The 25,532-nt window shown below is 35.4% G+C and overlaps 5 protein-coding genes and 1 long non-coding RNA gene across 8 annotated transcripts; all 6 read right to left on the bottom strand.

Moving 5' to 3' along the window:
* Positions 1-298: 298 nt before the first annotated feature.
* Positions 299-980, bottom strand: LOC116145213 (receptor kinase-like protein Xa21). 2 transcript variants are annotated; one of them, XM_031430638.1, is made up of 2 exons: positions 609-980; positions 299-502 (listed from the first exon to the last, which is right to left on the bottom strand). In XM_031430638.1, the coding sequence occupies exons 1-2, from the start codon at positions 937-939 to the stop codon at positions 498-500; spliced, it is 336 nt and encodes a 111-aa protein (XP_031286498.1). In that variant the 5' UTR covers positions 940-980; the 3' UTR covers positions 299-497. The 2 variants fall into 2 exon arrangements, with proteins under 2 accessions (XP_031286498.1, XP_031286499.1); XM_031430639.1 differs by having other exon boundaries at positions 299-473.
* Positions 981-1,075: 95 nt separating this feature from the next.
* On the bottom strand, positions 1,076-3,772 carry LOC116145193 (probable LRR receptor-like serine/threonine-protein kinase At3g47570). The gene has a single exon (XM_031430621.1). The coding sequence runs from the start codon at positions 3,767-3,769 to the stop codon at positions 1,076-1,078; it is 2,694 nt and encodes an 897-aa protein (XP_031286481.1). The 5' UTR covers positions 3,770-3,772.
* Positions 3,773-5,666: 1,894 nt separating this feature from the next.
* On the bottom strand, positions 5,667-14,886 carry LOC116145192. The gene is made up of 7 exons (XM_031430620.1): positions 14,625-14,886; positions 13,747-13,793; positions 13,062-13,106; positions 12,881-12,981; positions 12,224-12,325; positions 5,906-6,045; positions 5,667-5,813 (listed from the first exon to the last, which is right to left on the bottom strand). The coding sequence occupies exons 1-7, from the start codon at positions 14,884-14,886 to the stop codon at positions 5,704-5,706; spliced, it is 807 nt and encodes a 268-aa protein (XP_031286480.1). The 3' UTR covers positions 5,667-5,703.
* Positions 14,887-14,917: 31 nt separating this feature from the next.
* Positions 14,918-17,185, bottom strand: LOC116145191 (probable LRR receptor-like serine/threonine-protein kinase At3g47570). The gene is made up of 3 exons (XM_031430619.1): positions 16,540-17,185; positions 15,104-16,198; positions 14,918-15,018 (listed from the first exon to the last, which is right to left on the bottom strand). The coding sequence occupies exons 1-3, from the start codon at positions 17,183-17,185 to the stop codon at positions 14,918-14,920; spliced, it is 1,842 nt and encodes a 613-aa protein (XP_031286479.1).
* A 1,795-nt stretch (positions 17,186-18,980) lies between these two features.
* LOC116145251 lies at positions 18,981-20,789 on the bottom strand. Of its 2 annotated transcripts, XR_004130372.1 has the most exons (4): positions 20,704-20,789; positions 20,254-20,322; positions 19,467-19,543; positions 18,981-19,384 (listed from the first exon to the last, which is right to left on the bottom strand). It is a non-coding gene; the product is annotated as an uncharacterized LOC116145251 (long non-coding RNA). The 2 variants fall into 2 exon arrangements; XR_004130371.1 differs by lacking the exon at positions 18,981-19,384 and having other exon boundaries at positions 19,450-19,543.
* Positions 20,790-21,518: 729 nt separating this feature from the next.
* On the bottom strand, positions 21,519-24,303 carry LOC116145189 (probable LRR receptor-like serine/threonine-protein kinase At3g47570). Its single transcript, XM_031430618.1, has 3 exons — positions 24,214-24,303; positions 22,078-22,579; positions 21,519-21,992 (listed from the first exon to the last, which is right to left on the bottom strand). The coding sequence occupies exons 1-3, from the start codon at positions 24,301-24,303 to the stop codon at positions 21,580-21,582; spliced, it is 1,005 nt and encodes a 334-aa protein (XP_031286478.1). The 3' UTR covers positions 21,519-21,579.
* Between the last annotated feature and the right edge of the window lie 1,229 nt (positions 24,304-25,532).

The following is a 25,532-nucleotide window of genomic DNA, read 5'->3' as shown; positions in this document are numbered from 1 at the left end:
CTGCTTAGCACTTTGCATGTGCGAGTCATTGGTGTCAAAGTCAAGCATAAACATTTTTGAAATTTTATTCTATATATGTGAATTTCTTTGAAATTTTCTAAAATTGTGAATGTAAATTAGGGATGGTGTGAGCTTTAATCTTGAATTCTTTTAGTTTATATGATGATTTTAATTTCATAGCCTTGCTATTAATAAAAGGCATAGGCTAAAAGTAATTGAAAGAAAAGATCAAAAACTGTTTGACACATTTTAGCTCATTTATCAAGAAGAAAGGTAGTTTAAATCTTAGGAGCTGCAATTCATGATCAACAACGCTTATATTTAACTTCTTAAATCAAACATTCAAACTCAATAAAAGTATCCATCAAAGGGATTTAACTTTAAAATGAAAATAAAATACAAATAGGTTGATAAAATGCTGGTGACCTAGCAGATCATCCCAAAAACTCCATTCTCTTTTCACCTTGCTCAAACTGCTTGACGAAGATATTAATATCTTAGCCTTGTGATTAAAAACAACAACAACATAGAAAAAAAAAATTAGAAAAATAGTTGAAAAATTACAAGGAAGTTTATCTCCTAAACAAAAGAGAGGGTTTAAATCATACCTCCCTGCCTGATGAGAACAGTACTAGGCTGGAGAAGGATGTTCTTGACCTCTTGTAATTCATGAACAACATTGGTTATGTTCATTCGATCTTGTGGTATCTCCATTGAACATGCCACTCCGACCCTTACCATTGAAACGAGGCATTCCTTTCTTTTAATGTTTCTCTCTTGTACCAGTATACGATTAGTAGCAGCAACCTCTTCAACCTCATTTAGAAGTACTGGATCGACTATGTCCATCACCCGGTCAGGCAAGGCCATTCTAGCAAAATTGTGAAGATTGAGGCCTCCCTCAAACATAAGGTCTGTGGGCCTTTTCCTTGTTACCATCTCTAACAACAAGATCCCATAACTGTAGACATCCCCATATGTCGACAACTAACTTCCAAGACCATACTCTACAATTCACAATAATATTATATTAGAAAGAATATGATCTTTGACAAGTAATTAACTGTTCAAATTATCAAATCTTGTCGTTACCTGGGGCTGCATAGCCTATTGTTCCTATTACGCCAACAGAGCTGCTTTGATTTGGATTTGAGACTTCTGGGAGAAACCTTGCAAAACCGAAATCTCCAACATGAGCTGTCATGTCATCATCTAGAAGAACATTGCTGGGCTTTAAATCGCAATGGAGGATTAGCTTATGGCAACGATAATGGAGATAATCTATTGCAGATGCCACATCAATTGCAATGTTTATTCTCTGAAGAAGGGTAAGATTCTGAATTTGAGGTTGCTCTTCTTCTATTTCTAGAGATGGGTGCAGCCACTTGTCAAGACCCCCATTTGGCATGTACTCATAAACAATAGCTTTAAAGTCATTGCCCTGAAAATCAATACTTGAGCAAGAAGTTATGACTTTTACAAGATTCCTGTGACGGATATTTCTCAACACTTTACACTCTGCCATGAAACTCTTGGAAGCTCCTCGACGTTGAAGATTTAGTACTTTGATTGCAGCAATAGTTCCATCTTCATCAAGGATACCCTTAAACACAGAGCCGAAACTTCCCGCACCAATTAAGTTTATTGAAGAAAACCCATCGGTCGCTTTGAGTAGCCTTTCATATGATACATTCAAAAGTTCTTTTATCAACCTGGATCCAGATTCAGAAGGTTGTTTCCTGCTTCTCTTTCTGAGCCAACAAAAAATGAATAATGACATCATGGTTAGTCCTAAAAGGACACTTGCAATTGATATCAATATTTTGGTTCGCGGAGAGATCCTCTCTTTCTTTGCGTTCTTGCTAGTGCATTTGAGCAAATGTAGTTCAGCTATTCCTCCACAAGGTCTACCACTATTTCCAACAAGTGATATTGCACTTGCATTTGCAAAAACACCTTTTGATGGCACTTCACCCTCAAAGTTATTGAAGGATAGGTTTAGATTCTCCAAAGGGAGAGTCTCCAAGAATTTTGGAATTTGGCCAGACAAATTGTTGCGAGAAAGATCAATGATTCGAATACCTCTCAGAGAACTCAATGATGCAGGTATAAATCCTTGGAAAGCATTGCCATCCATTGCAAGATATTCTAGACTAGAACAAAAACCAAATTGACTCGGAATTTCACCTGACAAATTATTATCGGACACATCAAAATTGGACAAGACTTTTAGGCTACCGATGTTTGAAGGTATGGATCCAATCAATTGGTTTTGGGATAGATTTAGTGAAATTGACAGATACGTTATTTCGAAAACTTGTTTGGGTATGGTTCCATTGAGTTCATTTTGGGAAAGATCCAAAATTTCCAATTGTTTCAAATTTCCTAGACTACTAGGGATGACTTCTGATAATTTGTTATCTGTCAACCATAAGATAATGATTTTCGACAGGTTCCCCAAAGAAGGAGGAATTTTGCCAGTGAGTTTATTGGTAGACAGATCTAAATATTCAAGGTTCTGGAGTTTACCTAATTCTTCGGGAATTGTGCCTGAAAATTCATCTCTATACATAGTCAAGGAAGTTAAGTTAAGAAGGTAGCCTATCCCTGATGGGATTGTTCCATAGAAATTATTCCCTCCAGCATCTAATATTTGTAGATTAGTACTAGAAAGGTTACCTATTGAATGGAGCAAAGGTCCTCTGAATTGGTTTTCAGCTATAGAGAACTTCCTCAAATTGCTGCAGTTGGCCAAAGAGTCGATAAAACTCATCTTATCACCTTCGCCACTTTGTATATTATTGCCGGCCAAATACAGGTCTTGAAGGTGTTGCATTCCTCCAAAATCAACACACAATTTTCCTGAAAATTCATTATCTCCCATCAGAATATATTTGAGTTCTGAAGCATTTGATAAAGACACTGGAATAGATCCACCAAATGAGTTATGTGAGATTTGAAAAAGCTGGAGACGAGGAAGAGTAAGGCCTAAATTTGCTGGAAGACTTCCCTCAAGTTGATTGCCAGACAAAGAAAAATTAACAAGGAAGGACAGGTTGTATATAGAGGGAGGGACAACACCAGATAGGTTGTTTTTAGCAATTCCAAGAGATGTTAAATTTTTCAGCTGACCCAATGAATCTGGAATATTTCCTCCAAAAGGATTTGAAGCAATAGATATCACTTCCAGGGAGGTAAGATTCCCAAGAAACGGTGGGATGCCTCCCGTCAAACTATTGAAGTGCAGAGCTACTGTTTTTAGGTTGGACAAGGAGACAAACTCCGGTGGAATTTTCCCTACTAGCTTGTTTCTCCCTAAAAATAAGAATGTGAGCCTGGAACAACGGGACAAGTTGGCTGGAATTTCTCCCACCATGGAGTTATTTTGAATCTGTAAATCTTCTAATCTGAACAGACGACCAACTTCTGGAGGGATTTCTCCTTGGATACTATTGTTTGAGAGATCGAACTTCCGTAGGAAGCTGAGGTTGCCAATGTGTGGTGATAGGGATCCAAACAAGCCTTTAGAACGTAGGCTTAGGACGGTGACTCTTTGATGCCTGCGACCACAGGTAATCCCCTCCCACTCGCAAAAGTGGCGAGAATCATTCCACGAGTTTAGAACCCCTTGAGGATCATGAATAATCTTTGACTTGAAGGCCTGCAAAGAAACACGATCAGTCTCCTGTTGAGCCAATCTGGAACTAACAAAAGTGGTAACTTGCATAAGCAAGGTGCACATAAGTAAAACAGAGCGAAAGCATATCATTGTGTTCATTTCTATGACTGAGATGTGAGCCTGCTTAACCAAGCCTTACACCTTTATATAAATATGGTGCGCTTGTGAAACTCTTTTGCCTATTCAGTGGGACTAATTATTGCAAATGTGAACTGAAGACAAGGAATTGACTGATGGTACGTAACTTAACTAAAGATTTCCTTGTCGTGTATATGACTGATGGTATGAAAAGGAGAATTGTGGTTCACTTGTGGCCCAAAAGCTTCACCATCAAATTCACCACGCATGGCCCTCTCTCCTGAATTATTATCGAAAACGACAATACTGGCAGTTGTTATGCAAACAATAACATATATATTCCCACACGTAAATCGTATACATTTATCGTACCTTCCTTCTCCTCTCCTACAAGTATAAACTTGAGGCAAAAGCTTATTAAGTAATTGTTTTGTCAAAGAAAATGTTACTGTTTTAGTTAGCATGAGTTGAATTGATAGAGAAATTTTATATCCGTATTGCACATGTTAAATTTCCTTAGTCTTTGTTTGTATCTATTCTAGTATTTTTGTTCTTTTCATCTTATGACAATATAATACACAATTCATAAGTGAAAGCTCATTATATGATTTCATCTAATATATATATATATATATATATATATAACATTATCTTCGTGGCATAAGATTCAACTTTCATTTATTTATGAACTTCATGTGCTGGGAAATATGTATTAACTTTAAAATCATATAAGTTGATAGAATGTAAGTTGTCAGGCAGGTTCTCATCAACTTGAGGGCTAACAGTTCTCTGCTTCATGTTATGTCTTTTTTTTTTTCTTTTTTTTTTTTTTTGAGTCTAATTGGACGTTACAAATGCTTCAATCTGCTTATGATTTGAAAAAAACAAATTATTATTTTCCTCTTGCTGAGAAAATATTTATCCTTCAATTTAATTTTAAAAATTCCAAGGACCTCCGGCAGTTGGTGTGCTACACACAAGAAATTAATCAATGCAGAATCTTTTCTTTTCTCAATTTGAAGTCGAGTCAAGTCTCTTAAAGTCTTAGTCTCTTAGATAAGGTAAAAAGGTATCCAGGAGTCTTAAGTGGAGTCAAGTCTCTTATCGTCTTAGTTAAGTGGAGTCAAGTCTCTTAACAGTCTTAGAAAGTTGCAACAAACTTTTCCAAGAAATTTCCAATGAACATAAATTAAGAACACATGGCATGCACAGCAGTAGTAAAGAACAACCTTTCAACTGGAAATATGGGGTCCTCATCTTATGTGGCTGTATGACTCGTGTTTAGTAATTTAGAGTGTGGACAAATCGGCAATTATTAAAATCATCAAATTTTAAACAATCGTTCCATGTTTTATTAATATCATCAAAACCATCCTCCCAAGAGTTTTTAGACAATATTAATTTGATTAAATGATATGTAGATTTATCGACTTGCACAAATCATTCTAATACCAATTGTGTCATCAAACGCACATCTGACAACAGGCTCCACTGGTTGTTCACAACCACCACCAGCAATTACATAATGGTTGACAGCTCACTTCCAAGACCATACTCTGAAACCCAACAAGAATAACATTAGAAAGTATATAATCTTTTGAAAAGTAAATTACCCGTTCAACTTTTGTAGAAAGCATGAGTTAATATTAATGTAGCAGAAGATTAAAAGTCTTGAGGTTCCCTTGGGCTGCATAACCAATTGTTCCTCTTACTCCAGCAGTCGAGCTGCTATGATTTGGATTTGACACTTCTTGAAGAAACCTTACTGGCTTGAAATCCCAACATGAGCTGTCATGTTGTCTAGAAGAATATTGCTTGGCTTTAAGCTGCAATGCATGACTGGCTTCTGGCAGTGGTGATGGAGATAATTTAGTGCAGATGCCACATCAAGTACTCGTGGGTGCTCACATGGTGTGAACAAATTATAATTAGGTTAGGAAAAGCACCTACTCAATAGGTTTCCTCTTCCTCCCAAGAACTGAGGGCCTCTGAAATCTGGGGCCACCTATCCGCCACTTTTTAAAGGTTGCCATGGAGTGTTGTGCGGCTTCATACACTGCACATGCAAAAGCATTTTGACATCATCGCTAATATAGATGGGACATGAAAATGGAAGATATGTGGTTAAATGAGCAAAAATAATCTCACAGTTAGTTTCTTCTTTTGTTAAAATCGTCAAGAATTTGGAAGCCATTACATACGCTACAGTGTGTGCCTTGGTTAAGATATCCTGATACCTCATCTGAAATGTAGACAAGAGCATCTTTCCAATTGTTCGATCACCAACCCTTTCCATGAAAACAAAAAACAAGAGCTAAGTAAATAAAAACTCAGTGAATTTCATGTTGGCAACTTGAAAAATGATTAGCCAACTTCACAGTTCAAAGCAAAAGCTTGCAACTAAAACTGCTAATGAATTGCTTACTGTTAATTAATTACATGTATACCATCCATCCTACATAACTTTATATGTGTTAAGTGTGCTCTTCCTGAAGTAGATGTAATGAAGCAGCATCATCATGTTAGAGATAAAGGAACAAAGAAGTATCCACAACCACATAGCTAGTCCATCATCATGTTAGTGGACTATGGAAGAAGAAGATTGAATGAATGAACGAAGCCGAGAAGGAGAATCGACTGAAGTAGTGAGTGGAGAAGCGAAGATGCGCGCAAATTGAATAATTGAATGGGGAAATGGGGGGAATTAGGGATTGGAAATTAGGTTGGGATTATATAGGAATGGGTTTTTAGTAAATAAATTAAAAGATTTGGTCATTTCTACTCCTCATTTTTTTTTTAAATATATTTCATATTTTATAAGCCACTTTAGTGGCTAACCAAATTTCCTCCGGCGGGGACACAAAAATTGGGTGGGAACATGAAAACTTCAATTAATTTTGGCGACTAAATCCAATTTAGTTGTTATAGATGTGTTTTTGCAACTACTTTTAATATGCACAAAATAATTTGTTACTAAACGTATCCTAAGCCATTTGTAATTATTGTCAAAAACTTCGATATAGTAATTTTTTTATTCTGTAACTAATTTAGCTACTATAATATAGTTTCCAATAATTATTTTCTATAACAAAAAATTTAGATGCAAAATCACATATTTAGATGTCAATTATTCCACTGCACTGAGAAGAATTTCTACACAAAAATTGATAACTAAATAAATTAGTTGCAAATGTAAATTGTTTTGCAACTAATAAAATAGTCGTTGAATATTAATTTTAAATGTCAAACGTGGGAATAAATGGCCCCCAAAGTTTTATCCCATTTTTGCTGATCAATTACATTTTAGTTCCTAAATGTAGGGTATCTATGACTAATATTGGCCAGTTGCTAAAAATTTGGTTGCAGAATGTACATTTTCTTGTAGTGATTGTTAAAATTAAGACATTAGTTTAACGGTAAGGGGCATTCTTGTCCCTTCGCACAAATATTATTATAGAGCTAATATCACTTACACCCCTACAATACAAATTGATGACAATAACCACCTTCACCAACTTGGAAATTAGCATTTTATATATATATATATATATATATAGACACACACACACACAGAGAATTTTGGTTTTGAGCTATTGTGGCTTAAAGCTTAATTGTTTGATTATGATAGAATGTATCTTTTTAAGTTATTGAAGACCTCTAAGGGGCGTTTGGTTGGCGATAATGTCAGATTATTAGGGTAATGTCATCTTATATTACTTAATTACCATGTTTGGTTGTCAAGTAATATAAGATTCCGATAATCTTCAAATATCAATAGTAGTTACTATTGGTAATATTGGAGGTAATCTGATTACCTCCATTTTCTTAGGTATTTTGAGATTACTAGGGTTATCTTTTTTTGTTATAATTTTATCCCTTATTAATAAAAGTTTTGGACAATAATGCCCTCATTTTAAAATAAATTTACATTAATATCCTATTTCAATTTTACCCTTGTTTAACTAAAATTTTGGACAATAATGTCCTTATATTTAAAACAATTTACAGACCACCACTGCTACTCAGCCACCCCCACCACTGCCACCCAACCACCACCGTCGCCGAAAAGTCACCGGAGTCCCTAAAAAAGAATGAGTTTTGGTGGGAGGCTTCAATATGGCCGTTTCCGGCCATATTGATTGTCGAAAAAGGCCATATCAGGCCAGATCTGGCCGATAATGGCCAAGGATCTGGCCGGAAATGGCCAGAATAGATCTAGCCATTTCTAGCCTGATATGGCCGTTTTTGGCCATCAATATGGCCAGAAACGACCATAGCTAAGCCTCTTGGTTATGATGAGCTGTTGATGGGGACTTTCGAAGACTTCCGACGGTGGTCTGCGATGGCGGCAGGAGGTGAGGGTGATTTCATAATAAATTAAAGTTTTATATAAGTGGGGGTGTTTTAACTAAATCTGAAATATTAGGGGTTAAAAAAAATTATTCAAAAATTAATAATAAAAATAATATTATATTAATATTTGAAAAGGGGACAATTTAATAATTTAAATAATATACCCACCAATTTATTCCCCATAATCAAACATATTAATATAACATACCCACCAACTAACCAAACACATTCTCCTAAAGATTCCTAGTAATTTTCCAAGGTAATCTATCTTTTCAATAATCCAACATTCCCAGTAATCTAACATTCCTGAACCAAGCGCCCCCTAAAAGAGTTTATATCAATAAATTTGAGATACATTGATAGTTTACTCATAAATAATGAGACATAAACTTATTTAATATAAAGTATTAAATAATTGGAATTTAATTGATACATAAAAAATTCTTGAAAGGGAAATCATTCTTAAACTAGAAACTTAGAAAGAAAAATCTCACAAACTTGATTGAAACAAAGAGAGTACATATAATTAGGGGTGTTCGGTTCTGGGTACCTTGCATTTTTTGAAGGAACAGGAACCGACAGTTCTTTAAAATTTGAAACCAGAACCAGAACCGATGGTTCCAGTTTCTGGGTACTCAGAACCGAAACTTGTAACAATGGTTTCGATTCTGATTTTAGGTATCTTATAAAATTACAATTACCCTACAAAATTTTTTAAAATGGAAAAAAAAAAAGCTTGCCCTCCCTCTCTGACACTTGTTAACAAAAATAAAATTACAAACTCCATTACTTTGTGAAGGTAAATTCTCAAAAGTCAAACCAACTTACTTTAAATGTTATAAAATACAAATATAAATGTATTTACATTACTGTTTTTACAAAAGTTTTTATTAACACCCCTCCTCTTTAATTTTATTTTATATTAGTCTTGGCTCCCACTTTCAATTCCAAAAATTTGGAACTGGAACCTACCCGTTGACGGGTAGGTTCCGATTCTAATTGATTCTTTTGAACACCCCTACATATAATATAAGTTAATAAAATATATAGCTCAGAAGAACTTCTTGATAACTGTTATATCATCTACCTCCTTGTGTGTCCATCAATAACAACCTGCTGATGATATTCATTTCATAACCCTACATTAAAAAAAAAAAAAAAAAAAAAGGAATTAAAAGAATAATGCAAAAATGGTGGGAGATTTTACCTCATTATCTAAAAGAGAGGTAATTTAATTTTTTTTCCGTCTTACCTTCTTGCCTATTGAGATTTAGAAGGATGTTCTTGGCTGATTTTAGTTCATTCACAATATCTATTGTATTCATTCGATCTTGTGGAGATTCCATTGAACATGCCACTCCAATCCTTACCATAATATTGAAATATTCCTTTCTGATGTTGTTTCTTGTTTCCCTCAGCTTATGGTTTGTACCAAACGCCTCTCCTTCATCATTTAGAAGTAGAGGATCCACAATGTCCATCACCCGATCAGGCAAGGCCATTTTGGCAAAATTGTGAAGATTAAAGTCTCTTTCAAATATGGGGTCCGTGGGTTTTATGCTTGTTACCATCTCCAACAACAACATCTCATAACTGTAGACATTTCCATTTGTCAACAACTCACTTCCAAGACCATACTCTGCAATTCACAATAATATTATATTAGGAAGTATATGATCTTTGACAAGTAATTAACTTTTAAAATTAAAACAAATTGTGGTTACCTGGGGCTGCATACCCTATTGTTCCTCTTACTCCAACAGAGCTGCTTTTATTTGGATTTGAGACATCTTGGAGAAACCTTGCTAGATCGAAATCCCCAACATGAGCTGTCATGTTATCGTCTAGAAGAACATTGCTCGACTTTAGATCGCAATGGAGGATTGGCTCATGGCAATGATGATGAAGATAATCTGTCGCAGATGCCACATCAATTGCAATGTTTAATCTCTAAAGAAGAGCAAGATTTTGAATTTCAGGTTGATCTTCTTTTGTTTTTAGTGTAGGATGCAACCACTTCTCAAGACTCGTATGTGGCATGTACTCATATACAAGAGCTTTAAAGTCATTGCCTTGAAAATCAATGCTTGAGCAAGAAGTTATGACTTTGACAAGATTTCTATGACGAATATTTCTCAATGCTTTACACTTTGCTAAGAAACTCGTGAAAGCTCCTTCATGTTGAAGATTAAGTACTTTAACTGCAACAATGGTTCCGTCTTAATTAAAGATTCCCTTATACACTGAATCAAAACTGGCCACACCAATCAGTTGTGTTGAAGAAAACCCATCAGTTGCTTTAAAAAGCTTTTCATAAGACAAATTCAAAAGTTCTCTTATCAACGTAGATTCAGATTCAGAAAGTTGTTTTCCTCTTCTCTTTTTGAGCCAACAAAAAATGAAAAATGATATCACGACCAAACTTGAAAAAGTGCTTATGGTTGAGATTAATATTTTGGACAGTTGATAGATCTTTTCCTTCTTTAACTCATTGTTGATGCATTCCGGGAGATGTAGTTCAACTGTACCCCCACAAAGTCGATTACTATTTCTGACTATTGATATTGCACTTGCATTTGCAAAAATTCCTTTCATTGGTACTTCTCCCTCTAAATTATTAAAAGATAGATTTAGATTTTCCAACAAAAGAGTTGCTAAAGAATTTTGGAATTTGATCAGACAAATTGTTACGAGAAAGATCAATGTCTCGAATACCTCTAAGAGAACTCAATGATGAAGGTATAAATCCTTGAAAGAAATTGCCCTCAATATAAAGATATTCAAGACTAGAACAAAGACTAAGTTGACTTGGAATTTCACGGATAAACTACTATCAGACACATCAAAAGTTGATAGAATTTTTCAGGTTACCGATGTTTGTAGGTATTGTTCCAATCAACTGGTTTCGGGCTAGATTAAGTGAAATTGATAGATATTTTATTTCAAAAATTTGTTTGGTTATGGTTCCACTAAGTTCATTTTGGGAAAGATCCAAAGATAATAATTGTTTCAAAAATTTTTAAAGGTTGCCATGGAGTGTTGTGCGGCTTCATACATTGCATAGGCAAAAGCATTGTGACATCATTGCTAATATAGATGTGACATAAAAATGGAAGATATGTGGTTAAATGAGCAAAAATAATCTCACAGTTAGTTTCTTCTTTTGTTAAAACCATCAAGAATTTGGAAGCCACTGCATACGCTACTGTGTGTGCCTTGGTAAAGATATCCTTATACCTCATCTGAAATGTAGACAAGAGCATCTTTCCAATTGTTCAATCACCAACCCTATACATGAACACAAGAGCAAGGTAAATAAAAACTCAGAGTGAATTTCATGTTGGGAAGTTGAAAAATGATTAGCGCAACTGCACAGTTCAAATCAATAGCTAGCCACTAAAACTGCTTATGAATTGCTTAGTGTTAATTAATTACAAGTATACCATCCATCCTACACAACTTTATATGACTCAACTATGCTCTTCCTGAGTTAGATGTAATGAAGAAGCATCATTATTTTAGAGATAAAGGAACAAGGAATTATCCACTAACTACATTGCTAGGCTGACACACTTGATACAAGCTTCCAACATTTAGGATAATAAAAACATGAACAGGTGATCTTGTTCATTTCTCTTTTCACTTTACTGTTTTCAGCATTAACTTTCCAATGAATCCTGTCTCTAAAATACATATTGATCTTCTGAGACAAGGAACTGACCACATCTTTTATTCCATCCCAAGACATGAAAATGCAAGTTTAGCGCTGTACCTTCAATATGCTTCACAGTTTCAATAAGATGCAGAAACTAGGAAAAACTAGAGACTAGTTCAAATTGTTTGTGCAATAAATAATCAGATCAACGTTGTTCTAAAAATGCAGTGAAACATAACATGGACAATATGTAATAACATCAAATCTTTAGGGCATTGCTTTCTTTTCCAAATTGACAAAGTGCCATCTAATGACATTAAGAAAACAACAAATATGATGATAGCAATTTACTATGTAAGGGACAAGAAGAATGGGAGAGATGCATTATAAAGAAAAATAACAGAAGACAAGGAAAAACTGTATGCATGTAAAGAAGCTAGAGAATAGCAGAAACTCACATTGGTGCTATCTTACAGCTCTTATAGCCAAATTCGTAGAAACATGGACACCTAGATCTCAGATCCACATTTGCAGCATCAGCCTGGATTTCTTGCCTTGTTCTGGTATTCAATTAAAGCAAAGAAGACTATAAAAGTAAATAAATATTCACATCTTCAGATTCTCATTCACATAAATAAATGTCATTTTTCATGCATTCATTTGAACATAGGAAAACTTTGCAAGAAATTGCGATCATAGAACTTGGTCAAAATTAACTACCTTATTCCAAAGGGGCTTTGGTCATTCGAAAAAGCAAAAGGGGAGGGAGGGGTCAAAGAAATACAATAAGAACAACAAACTCTAGAAGACTTTGACAAAATAATTTGACCTAGTTGGACTGGTAAACACAAGTAACCCACATATGCAACCAAACCAAAAAATATCATAAACGTAAAAAATTGTGTATCATAACATATTTACAAAATCTAATTGCTTTTTAATGACCAAAGGCCATTTCTTGCCAAAAAGTTTCTCAATCCATTCCACATCATTTACACATAAAGCAAAATCATGTTGAAAATTCTTATTGCAAGTCAGTTTTTAATGAATTTCTTAGTGTTATTACCATCTTTAGTTAGAAATAAGAATAATACTAGGAACTGCTACGGAATTACTTTTGGTCAAAACAAGCCGGAACATTTATTGATACAGCTTGCCTCAAATAGAACTCCTGAGCAAGCCAAAATGGTTGCTCTACCTTTGCACCTTCTTCAACCTGAGAACAACAACCAAAAAGAGAATATATTATGATACAGTCATTGAACATCAATTTCCACCAAACTCCAGTTAACTTACACAGTCTTTTTCAGCGCTGGGATCAACTTTCACTCCATTAGCTGACTTATGGAACACAACAGGGACAGCAAAAGAAAAAAAGAAAAATCAGTAAGCAATTTCAAAGTTGAATTAAAGACAACTGAAAGTATGAAGACCAAGATAATAATCTCTTCCTATGCAAGAATATCATCAATGTCATAATAATTTATGAGATATTATGAGACATTAAGCAGTTTCTCTTGATTTTTCCCTCACAATTTATGAGATATTTAATAGCTGGGAACAAAACATAAAAAATTTATTACAATAAATTGTGAATATAAATGAATTTTAGCTTAGAGAATGCTGGGGATCTGAACCTTTTATGTGATTCCATCAAAATGAACGAATCAGATTTCCCAGTTGCAAGAATATAAACACATTGACTAAAACATCCAAACCAAGATTAAAAAAAGAAAATGGTCTAGATCAAAGCTCGAAGCGAGAATTAGATCCAATTCCAACCTGGAACTCACTATTCCTCAGCAACAAGAAGAAATGTAAACTAAAATAAATTCTGGAAGATCTGAAACCCTAGAGTGAGCAAAATTTATAGCTAGAACAGATAGATATAGAAAATGAAGTTCAGAAAAGTAAAAAGTTGACGATGAATTGAGAATATGAATCAAAGATATAATATGAAATTGTAAGAAATTAAAATTACCTCAAATGTTCTCACAGAGTTTGCTTGTGTTTGTTTGGCTCTCAAGTCTCAAGTGAACGGAGAGGGAAAATATCAGATAAAATACAAAAAAATTTAGGGGCTTTTCTATAAATAACAAAGAAAAAGGGGTTTAATAAAATTACTCACCGATATATATACCAGTAGAAATCAATTCTCTTCGCTTTCGCCTTCTTTCTTTTCTCGTCCTCTCACCTCTCTCTAATTCTCTCCTCTCAAGTCTCAGATGTTTCAATGGAGTTATAATCTAACAAGCAACTTAAGAATTTTGTGATGTCTCCCCCACAATACGAAGTTTTTGACGTAAATTCATCATCCTTTCGCAAAGTTAAGAAGATTTAAGGCCTCCCTTAAACATAATTTATCTGGGCCTTTTCCTCGTTATCATCTCCAATAACAGGATTCAAAAACTGTAGACATCCCTGTTTGGTGACACCTCTAGACTTCCGAGACCATACTCCAATTTGCAAGAATAACATTAGAAAATACATGATCTTTTTGACAATTTATTGAGTATTCAAATTAGATAGAAAGCATTCTAACGTTCAAATGGTGACTGATAGATTGAAACTGTTTATTGCCTAATGACCTTTCTGCTAAAATGGGCCTTTTGGTGGGAATTGTCTTTGTCCTGTTCATTGTAATTTTTAAGTCACTCCATCCAAATGAAATAAGATATGTAGAAATCTTGAAACTCTTAAATCAAACATTCAAACTCAATAAAAGTGTCCAACAAACTTCCATCAAAGGGATTTAACTTTAAAATGAAAATAAAATACAAATAGGTTGATAAAATGGGGTGGCTTGGCAGATAATCACAGAAACTCCGTTCACTTTTCACCTAGCTCAAACTGATTGACCTCCTTGCCTGATGAGAATAGTTTTAGGCTGGAGAAGGATGTTCTTGACCTCTTGTAATTCATGAACAACATTGGTTATGTTCATTCGATCTTGTGCTATCTCCATTGAACATGCAACTCCGACCCTTATCATTGAGATGAGGCATTCCTTTCTTTTAATGTTTCTTTCTTGTACCAGTATACGATTAGTAGCAGTAACCTCTTGAACCTCATTTAGAAGTACTGGGTCGACAATGTCCATCACCCGGTCAGGCAAGGCCATTTTAGCAAAATTGTGAAGATTGAGGCCTCCCTCAAACATAAGGTCTGTGGGCCTTTTCTACCATCTCTAACAACAAGATCCCATAACTGTAGACATCCCCATTTGTTGACACCCCACTTCCAAGACCATACTCTGCAATTCACAATAATATTATATTAGGAAGTAAATGATCTTTGACAAGTAATTAACTGTTCAAATTATCCAATCTTGTGGTTACCCGGGGCTGCATAGCCTATTGTTCCTCTTACGCCAATAGAGCTGCTTTGATTTGGATTTGAGACTTCTGAGAGAAACTTTGCTAGACCAAAATCTCCAACATGAGCTGTCATGTCGTCGTCTAGAAGAACATTGCTAGGCTTCAAATCGCAATGGAGGATTGGTTCATGGCAACAATAATGGAGATAATCTATTGCAGATGCCACATCAATTGCAATGTTTATTCTCTGAAGAAGGGTAAGATTCTGAATTTCATGTTGCTTTTCTTCGGTTTTTGGACCTGGGTGAAACCACTTGTCAAGACTTCCATTTGGCATGTACTTGTAAACAATAGCTTTAAAGTCATTGCCCTGAAAATCACTACTTGAGCAAGAAGTTATGACTTTTACAAGATTCCTGTGACGGATATTTCTCAACGCTTTACACTCTGCCATGAAACTCTTGGAAGCTCCTGGACGTTGAAGATTTAGTACTTTGATTGCAGCAATGGTTCCATCTTCATCAAGGATACCCTTAAACACAGAGCCGAAACTTCCCGCACCAATCAAGTTTGTTGAACAAAACCCATCACTCGCTTTGCGTAGCCTATCATATGATACATTCAGAAGTGGTTTTATCAACCTAGATCCATAATCAGAAGGTTGTTTTCCTCTTCTCTTTCTGAGCCAACAAAAAATGAATAATGACATCACGGTTAGTCCTGAAAGGCCACTTGCAATTGAGATCAATATTTTGGTTCGCGGAGAGATCCTCTCTTTCTTTGCATTCTTGCTAGTGCATTTGAGCCAATGTAGTTCAACTATTCCTCCACAAAGTCTACCACTATTTCCGACAAGTGATATAGCACTTGCATTTGCAAAAACACCTTTCGATGGCACTTCACCCTCAAAATTATTGAAGGACAGGTTTAGATTCTCCAAAGGGAGAGTCTCTAAGAATTTTGGAATTTGACCAGACAAATTGTTGAGAGAAAGATCAATGATTCGAATACCTCTTAGAGAACTCAATGATGCAGGTATAAATCCTTGGAAAGCATTGCCATCCATTACAAGATATTCTAGACTAGAACAAAGACTAAGTTGACTAGGAATTTCACCTGACAAATTATTATTAGACACATCAAAATTGGATAGAAGTTTAAGGTTACCGATGTTTGGAGGTATGGATCCAATCAATTGGTTTATGGATAGATCTAGTGAAATTGACAGAGACGTTATTTCAAAAACTTGCTTGGGTATGGTTCCACTAAGGCCATTTTGGGAAAGATCCAAATCTGTTAATTGTTTCAATTTTCCTAGACTAGAAGGGATGATTCCTGATAATTTGTTATCTAACAACCACAACTTACTGATTTTGGACAGGTTCCAAAAGAAGAAGGAATTTCACTGAAGAGTTTGTTGCTAGACAGATCTAAAAATACAAGGTTCTGGAGCTTACCTAACTCTTCGGGAATTGTGCCTGAAAAGTTGTTAAAAGGCATGCACAACAAAGTCAAGTTAAGAAGGCCGCCTATCCCTGATGGGATTGTTCCATACAATTTATTCCCACCAACAAATAAACGTTGCAGTTTAGTACTAGAAAGGTTACCTATTGAATGGGGCAAGGGTCCTCTGAATTGGTTTTCAGCTATGGAGAACGTCCTCAAATTGCTGCAGTTGGCCAAAGAGTCGATAAAACTCATCTCATCACCTTCCCTACTTCCTAAATTATTATTGTTCAAACTTAGCCATTGAAGGTGTTGCATGTCTCCAAAATCAACGGAAAGTTTTCTTGAAAATTCATTATCTTCCATCTCAATATGTTGGAGTTTTGAAGCATTAGATAAAGATACTGGAACAGATCCACCAAATGAGTTATTTGAGGTTTGAAAAACTTGGAGACGAGGAAGAGTAAGGCCTAAATATGGTGGAAGACTTCCCTCAAGTTGATTCTCAGACAAAGAAAAATTAACAAGGGAGGAGAGATTGTATATAGGAGGAGGGACAACACCAGATAGGTTGTTTCTACCAATTGCAAGAGTTGTTAATTTTTTGAGTTGACCCAATGAATCTGGAATATTTCCTCCCAAAAGATTTGAAGCCATAGATATCCACTCCAGGGAGGTAAGATTCCCAAGAAATGGTGGGATGCCTCCTGTCAAACTGTTATAGCTCAGCTGTATGAATTTGAGGTCGAACAAGGAGACAAACTCCAGTGGAATTTTCCCAACTAGCTTGTTATGTCCTAAAAATAAAAATTTTAGCCTAGAACAATGGGACAAGTTGGCTGGAATTTCTCCCACCAAGGAGTCATTTTGAAGCTGTAAATCTTCTAACCTGAATAGACAGCCAACTTCAGGAGGGATTTCACCTTCGATACTGTTGTTTGCGAGATCGAACTTCCGTAGGAAGCTGAGGTTGCCAATGTATGGTGACAAGGACCCGATGAAACCTCTAGAACGTAGGCTTAGGATGGTGACTCTTTTATGCCTGCGACCACAGGTAATCCCCTCCCACTCGCAGAAGTGGCGAGAATCATTCCACGAGTTTAGAACCCCTTGAGGATCATGAATAATCTTTTACTTGAACGCTTGCAACGAAACACGATCTGTCTCCTGTTGACAATTTTGAATGAGTTTTATGCCTGTGTGATAGTTGTTGGAACCGAATTTGATGTATCCAACACAGAAAGCTGGATCTGTGAGCTAAGGTTCAATGTGATAATGTTACATGTTTGCGCACATTATATAATGGTGAAGAAATTTGACTATTGTTATATAATTATATTTTTTATAATTTTTTAAATTCTTTCTTACAACAATCTCATGAAATAAGATTTTACTCTTAACATACCCAAAAAAGATCAAAATCAGTTGAATTTTTGTTAACCTTTTTTTATTTATTTTTTAAAAGAGATGTGTGGGCCTCTTGCACTTGGTGTGCTACGCACAAGAAATTAGTCAACGCATATTTTTTTCTTTCCTCAAGTTAAAGCGGAGTCAAGTCTCTTACCATGTTAGTTAGTTAAGGTAGAAAAGGTATCCAGAACCATGATTTTCATGTAAAGAAATGGTGAACGTGATCCGCAATTATTCTCGTTTTCATTTATTTTCCAAAGGTGTAAATTATCTTCCACCATGAACCAAAGAAAGTTGCAACAACTTTTTCCAAGAAATTTCCAATGAACATGAATTAAAAATTAAAAATGAGATGCCAGCCTGCTTCACCTAGCTTTGTCGCTTTATATATGGCGAGTTTGTGAAACTTTAATGCCTATTCAATGGCATTGATTACAGCAAATTTGGACTTTAAACAAGGAGTTGACTCGTGTTACATAACTGTGATAAAGATTTCTTTGTTGGTGAAGAAATTTGGTGTATTGGGCTATTTCATTACAATTTTGTCACAAAATGACCTGATATTAAACAATCAAGAATCCAAAAACCCCGCTTTCTTAACCTTGGAATATTTTCACAACAAATTCTAGTTATGTGTTTTGAATTGAGTTTTATTAAAGTTGGAGCTTATGACAAGTGAATTAACAATGATAGATAACAATGTGTTTTTCAGATTTTTTTTTTCCTTAATCTCATGAAATATGATTTTTACCATACCTTAAGAACATCAAAATCAGTTGAATTTTTGTTAGCCTACACTTATTATTATTATTTTTATAAGAGATGTGTAAATTTTTCTTCTTGTTTTTGATCTGAGAATAGCTTATTAAATTTTTATTTATTTCATCAACTTGAGGGCTAACAGTTCTCTGCCTCATGTTATGGCTTCATTTCAATTTTTTTTTTTTTTTTTTTTTCCCGGTTCTATGCTCCTGCTTTGGCTTCAAGATTATATTTTCTTAATAGCCCTGCAATTCGTGAAAAGAATTAAGAGCGTAAACTTAATTTAAAGAATATTGCCAAATTACAGGACAATTTACGTAATTATCAGCAAGTGAAGTTATTTAAATCTTTGGAATCTTACCTCCTTGCCTTAGGTTCTAGAAGGATGTTCCTGGCTGATAGCAATTCATGGACAACATCCGTTATGTTCATTGTGGTGACTCCATCCAACATCCGACTCCAATCCTTACCATAAAATTAAGACATTCTTTTCTGCTGTTGATATTTGTTTCTCTCTTGCTACGGTTTGTAGAAAGACAACTCTTTATCATCTTTTAGAAAAAATGGATCCACAATGCCCATCAAGCGGTCAGGCAAAAGTTATGAAAATTAAAGCCTCCCTCAAACATAAGGCCTGTAGGTATTTTCCATGTTACCATCTTTAACAACAGGAAGACTTATTATCTGCATTGAAATATTATCTGCATTGAAATATGCATGCATAGAAATTTTTTAGAAGCATAAACTCACAATGGTGCTATCTTACAGCCAAATTCAGAGAAATATGGACACCGAGATCTCAGATCCACATTTGCAGCATCAGCTTGGATTTCCCTCCTTGTTCTGGTATTCAAATGAAACAAAGAAGAATAGTAAATAAATATTTACATCTTCAGATTCACATTCACCACATAAATAAATACGTTATTCTTCATGCATTACATAGGACAACTTTGCAAGAAATCACGACCATAGAACTTGGTTAAAACCACCTAATTCCTGAGGAGGTTTGGCCACTAAGGGTTGGGAGGGATCAAAGAAATACAATAAGAACAACATCAAATTTTTGAAGACTGACAAAATAATATGACCTAGCTGGACTGGTAAATGCAAATAACCCACATATGAAAGCAAGACCAAGAAATATCATACACGGAAAAATCGTGTATTAGAACATAATATAACACAAAAGCTGGTTGCTCGTTGATGACCATAGGCCACTACCAAAAAGTTTCTCCACCCATTCTACATCATTCACACATAAAGCAAAAAAAAAAAGCAATTCTTCTTTCAAGTCAGTTTTTAATGAATTCCTTAGTATTACTACCTTTACACAGAAAAAGGAATAACACTAGAAACTACTATGGCAATTAATTTTGGTTGAAACAAGCCGGAACATTTATTGATACAGCTTGCCTCAAATATAACTCCTGAGCAAGCCAGAATGGTAGCTCCACCTTGGCACCTTCTTCAACTTGAGAATAACCACCAAAAACAAAATATATTATAATAGTCATTGAACATCAATTTTCACCAGACTCCAGTTAACTTACAGAGTCTTTTTTAGCCCTGGGATCAACTTTCACTCCATTAGCTGATTTATGGAATAAAACAGGGACGAGCTGAAATCAAGCAAAAGGAAAAAAGAGAAATCATTAGCAATTTCAAAGTTGAATTAAAGACTATTGATGGTATGAAGACATGGGATCTGAACCGTACATGTATTTCCATCAAAATAAACGAATCAGATTTTGCAATTGCAAAATATAAACACATTGAGTGAAACATCCAACCCAAGATCTAAGCTCTAAGCGAGAATTAGATCCAATTCCTACCTGGAACTCACTATTTCGAAGCAACAACAAGAAATGCAAACTAAAATAAATTCTAAAAGATATGAAACCCTAGAGTGAGCAAAATTTATAGCTAGAACAGATAGGTATAGAAAATGAAATTCAGAAAAGTAAAAAGTTGACGATGAACTTTTAAGAAATTAAAATTACCTCAAATGTTCTCACAGAGCTTGCTTGTGTTTGTTTGGCTCTCATTCTCTCAAGTCTCAAGTGAATGGTGAGGGCAAATTTCAGATAAAATACAAAAAATCTTAATTTAGGGGCTTTTTATAAATAAAAAAGAACAGGGGGTTTAACAAAATTACTCACCGATATATATACCAGTAGAAATCAATTCTCTTCGCTTCCGCCTTCTTTCTTTTCTCGTCCTCTCATCTCTCTCTAATTCTCTCCTCTCAAGTCTCAGATGTTTCAATGGAGTTCTAATCTAACAAGCAACTTAAGAATTTTGTGATGTCTCCCGCACAATACGAAGTTTTTGGCGTAAATTCTTCATCTTTTTCGCAAAGTTATGAGGATTAAGGCCTCCCTTAAACATAATTTCTCTGGCCTTTTCCTCGTTATCATCTCCAATAACAGGATTCAAAAACTGTAGACATCCCTGTTTGTTGACACCTCTAGACTTCCGAGACCATACTCCAATTTGCAAGAATAACATTAGAAAATACATGATCTTTTTGACAAGTTATTGAGTATTCAAATTAGATAGAAAACATTCTAACGTTCAAATGGTGACTGACAGATTGAAACTGTTTATTGCCTAATGACCTTTCTGCTAAACTTGGCGTTTTGGTGGGAATTGTCTTTGTCCTGTTTATTGTAATTTTTAGGTCACTCCATCCAAATGAAATAAGATATGTAGAAATCTTGAAACTCTTAAATCAAACATTCAAACTCAATAAAAGTGTCCAACAAACTTCCATCAAAGGGATTTAACTTTAAAATGAAAATAAAATACAAATAGGTTGATAAAATGTGGGTGGCCTGGCAGATAATCACAGAAACTCCGTTCACTTTTCACCTCGCTCAAACTGATTGACCTCCTTGCCTGATGAGAACAGTTCTAGGCTGGAGAAGGATGTTCTTGACCTCTTGTAATTCATGAACAACATTGGTTATGTTCATTCGACCTTGTGGTATCTCCATTGAACATGCCACTCCGACCCTCACCATTGAGATGAGGCATTCCTTTCTTTTAATGTTTCTTTCTTGTACCAGTATACGATTAGTAGCAATAACCTCTTCAACCTCATTTAGAAGTACTGGATCGACAATGTCCATCACCCGGTCAGGCAAGGCCATTTTAGCAAAATTGTGAAGATTGAGGCCTCCCTCAAACATAAGGTCTGTGGGCCTTTTCCTTGTTACCATCTCTAACAACAAGATCCCATAACTGTAGACATCCCCATCTGTCGACACCTCACTTCCAAGACCATACTCTGCAATTCACAATAATATTATATTAGGAAGTATATGATCTTTGACAAGTAATTAATTGTTCAAATTATCCAATCTTGTGGTTACCTGGGGCTGCATAGCCTATTGTTCCTCTTACGCCAACAGAGCTGCTTTGGTTTGGATTTGAGACTTCTGGGAGAAACTTTGCTAGACCGAAATCCCCAACATGAGCTGTCATGTCGTCATCTAGAAGAACATTGCTAGGCTTCAAATCGCAATGGAGGATTGGCTCATGGCAACGATAATGGAGATAATCTATTGCAGATGCCACATTAATTGCAATGTTTATTCTCTGAAGAAGGTTAAAATTCTGAATTTCAGGTTGCTCTTCTTCTGTTTCTGGACCTGGGTGTAACCACTTGTCAAGACTTCCATTTGGCATGTACTCGTAAACAAGAGCTTTAAAGTCATTGCCCTGAAAATCAATACTTGAGCAAGAAGTGATGACTTTTACAAGATTCCTATGACGGATATTTCTCAACGCTTTACACTCTGCCATGAAACTCTTGGAAGCTCCTCGACGCTGAAGATTTAGTACTTTGATTGCAACAATAGTTCCCCGTTGGATCTGTGTCGTAACGCGTCGATCTGGCTGAAAAAGGCTAGATCTAGCCGTCGACGCAGTAGATGGAGTTTTGCAGCCTCGACGGCCAGATCTAGACTTTTCCGGCCAGATCCGTGGGTGATTGGCCGGAAAAGGCCAAATCTACTGCTAGATCTGGCCATCGTGGCCGCAAAACTCCATCTACGGCGTCGACGGCCAGATTTGGCCGTAGATCTGTCCTTTTCTGGCCATATCAGCTGCGAATCTGGCCGGAAAAGGCCAGATCGGCGCGTTATGACACAGATCCGATGGGGTCTGTGTCGTAACGCAATTTCCGACTAGATTCCGGCTGTGGTGGCCGGAATCTTGCCGCAGCTGGTGGGGGTGTTTTTGTCATTTAACAAACTTTTTATATATGGGAGTGTTTAGTTAAATTAGCAAACCTAGGGGGTTTTTTAGAAATTTTTAAAAAACTAAAATATCAAACTTCAAGGGCATTTTAGTCTTTTCACTGTTAACAAACAGAAATCACTAACAGCACATGACGGAAGGTACCTATTTATCGTTTTAAAATCTTTTGGGTACCAACTTGTTGTTTTGGCAAACCTTGGGTATGCACAAGTCGTTTGGCCCACTTTCTTTCGACACAAATATATTTGATTTTTTTTTTTTTTTTTTTTTTGTAACCTTACAATCTCAAATATTTCAAATAAGCCACAAATGTGGTAGGTGACTCTAAGGTGGTTTGAACCCAAGAATTCATTTAAGAAAACAACTTTCTTGACCACCAAACTAATCCTTTAAGGTTATAAATTGTTCTTCTTTACTTTTTATTTCTACTAAATCTTTGGCGACCTCATCGTTGCCTTTTTTTTTTTTTTTTTGCCTTGGATAAATTTAAGTATCCATTTTTTTTTTTTTGGTAAAACTTAAATTATGCAATCATTTAGTTATTTTTTTTCTCTTTTTTGTTTTGGGTGTTCTCCTGAGTATTAAAAAAAAAGAGAGTTTAACTGGCAAGTCTAATCAAGAGTTAAATTGAATCTCTTGAAGCAACCCTAAAACATGAACTATTAATGGAATACCCATTGTGATTTTATTTTATTGTTTGATTCCATCTTTCATTTAGGGTTTAACAAAGAAAGAGATTTTTAATATATAGGTATACTAAAAGAATAAATGCCCTTATGGTAATCAACAATTTAAAGAATATATATATTTAAAAAAATTATTATTGGGACTTAGAAAGAAGATTGGTAAGGCTTAAATAACACAACTCATGTAATACCAGAACTTTTATCCACGGCAAAAAGTAAAAAATATGATAAGCATATATAGAAGCACAATTCAATAAAATATCCACTTTAATGGAGAAACATATTACGTTTAACAAGGATCAATTGTTGTATTCTCAGCTTTTAGTTCAATCAAAGTGCAGTTTTGATGAGGATATTAATAGCATAGCCCTGCTATTAGTAAAAGGAATAGGCTAAAAATAATATAAATGAAAAAGCAAAACCTCCATGATCATTATAGCTCATTGTCAAGAAGAAAGGTAGTTTCTTAAATATATTCATTCAATCTTGTGGTGACTCCATTGAACATGCCACTCCAGTCCTTGCAATGGAAATGAGACATCCCTTTCTGATGTTGTTTACTGTTTCTTTCAGCCTATGGTTAGTAGCAATCGTCTCTTCATCAACATTTAAAAGTACTGGATCCACAATGTGCATCAACCGGTTAGACATGATTACCGTTGGCCTCAAATATAATATCTGTGGGTCTTTTCCTCGTTATCATCTACAATAACGGGATTCTAAGACTGTAGACATCCCTATTTGTTGACACCTCATGATGAGACCATACTCCAATTCACAAGAACAACATTAGAAAATACATGATCTTTTTGACAAGTAATTAATTGTTCATATTAGATAGAAAGCATACTAATGTTCAAATGGTGACTGATTGATTACAACTGTTTATTGCCTAGTAACTCTTTTGCTAATGTAATATCCCACTTGAGGTACGTATTTACGATTTGCTGTATTAGTTAAAAGTTTACTGTTTCAGCTTCAATTGAGTTTGTATGTTGAGTTGGTTGAATGGTTGCCTTGAAATTGGTTAAGTTTTGGTGAAGTTTGGAAATCCAATCTTCGCCGGGGCGAAGAAGAAGCTTCGCTGCGACGAGGAGGAGCTGCACTCACGGGTAGGTTCTGCCCTGTTTCGCAGGGGCGACGGAAAGTGCTTCGCCACTGCGACGAGCCTAATAAAAAAGTTTCATGAGTTTTCTAGAGAATTCTTCTTTTGGGGCACAATGACCATTCTACCCCTAATTAGTAGGAAAAGTGGGGAGTAAAATGTAAGGAAATTTAGTAGAGATTGTGTTTGGATGGGGGTGTATTTGTAAAGAATCAAAGGATATAGATGGAATTTTAGCAAAAGTGTAAGGGCAAAATGGGAAAGGATGTTTATAATATGAGCTAAAAAGAGTTAAAGTGTAGAGAAACCCTTATTCATCCATTCCACCGCCTCTCCCATTTGCCTACTTTCTTCCAATTTCTCCATCCAATCTTTCAAGATTTCTAAGGGAATTAAGAGAGCTTTTGAGTAGAGATTTAGAGATTGAGTAGAGAGGTATGCTTGTACAAGTATGTTATGTTGTTGAGAATTGAGTTAAGATGAATATGTATTATGAGAAGTGTTTTTGATATGTGATGAGAAATGGAATTTGAGATGAAGTTTGAGAGATGTTGTGTGAACCTATTTGGAAGTGCTTTTCTTGACAGAGATTATGAGTATTTGAGGGAGTTTTTCCCCATTTTGGATGGATGAGAAATGGAATTTGAGATGAAGTTTGAGAGATGTTGTGTGAACCTATTTGAAAGTGCTTTTCTTGACAGGGATTATGAGTATTTGAGGGAGTTTTTCCCCATTTTGGATGGCTAGAGAATGAAGTATAGTAGTAATTATAGTA

The sequence above is a fragment of the Pistacia vera genome, unplaced genomic scaffold, assembly GCF_008641045.1.
Source record: "Pistacia vera cultivar Batoury unplaced genomic scaffold, PisVer_v2 Contig460, whole genome shotgun sequence".
Lineage (NCBI taxonomy): Eukaryota > Viridiplantae > Streptophyta > Magnoliopsida > Sapindales > Anacardiaceae > Pistacia > Pistacia vera.
This window is presented reverse-complemented; position numbering and strand designations above follow the sequence as displayed.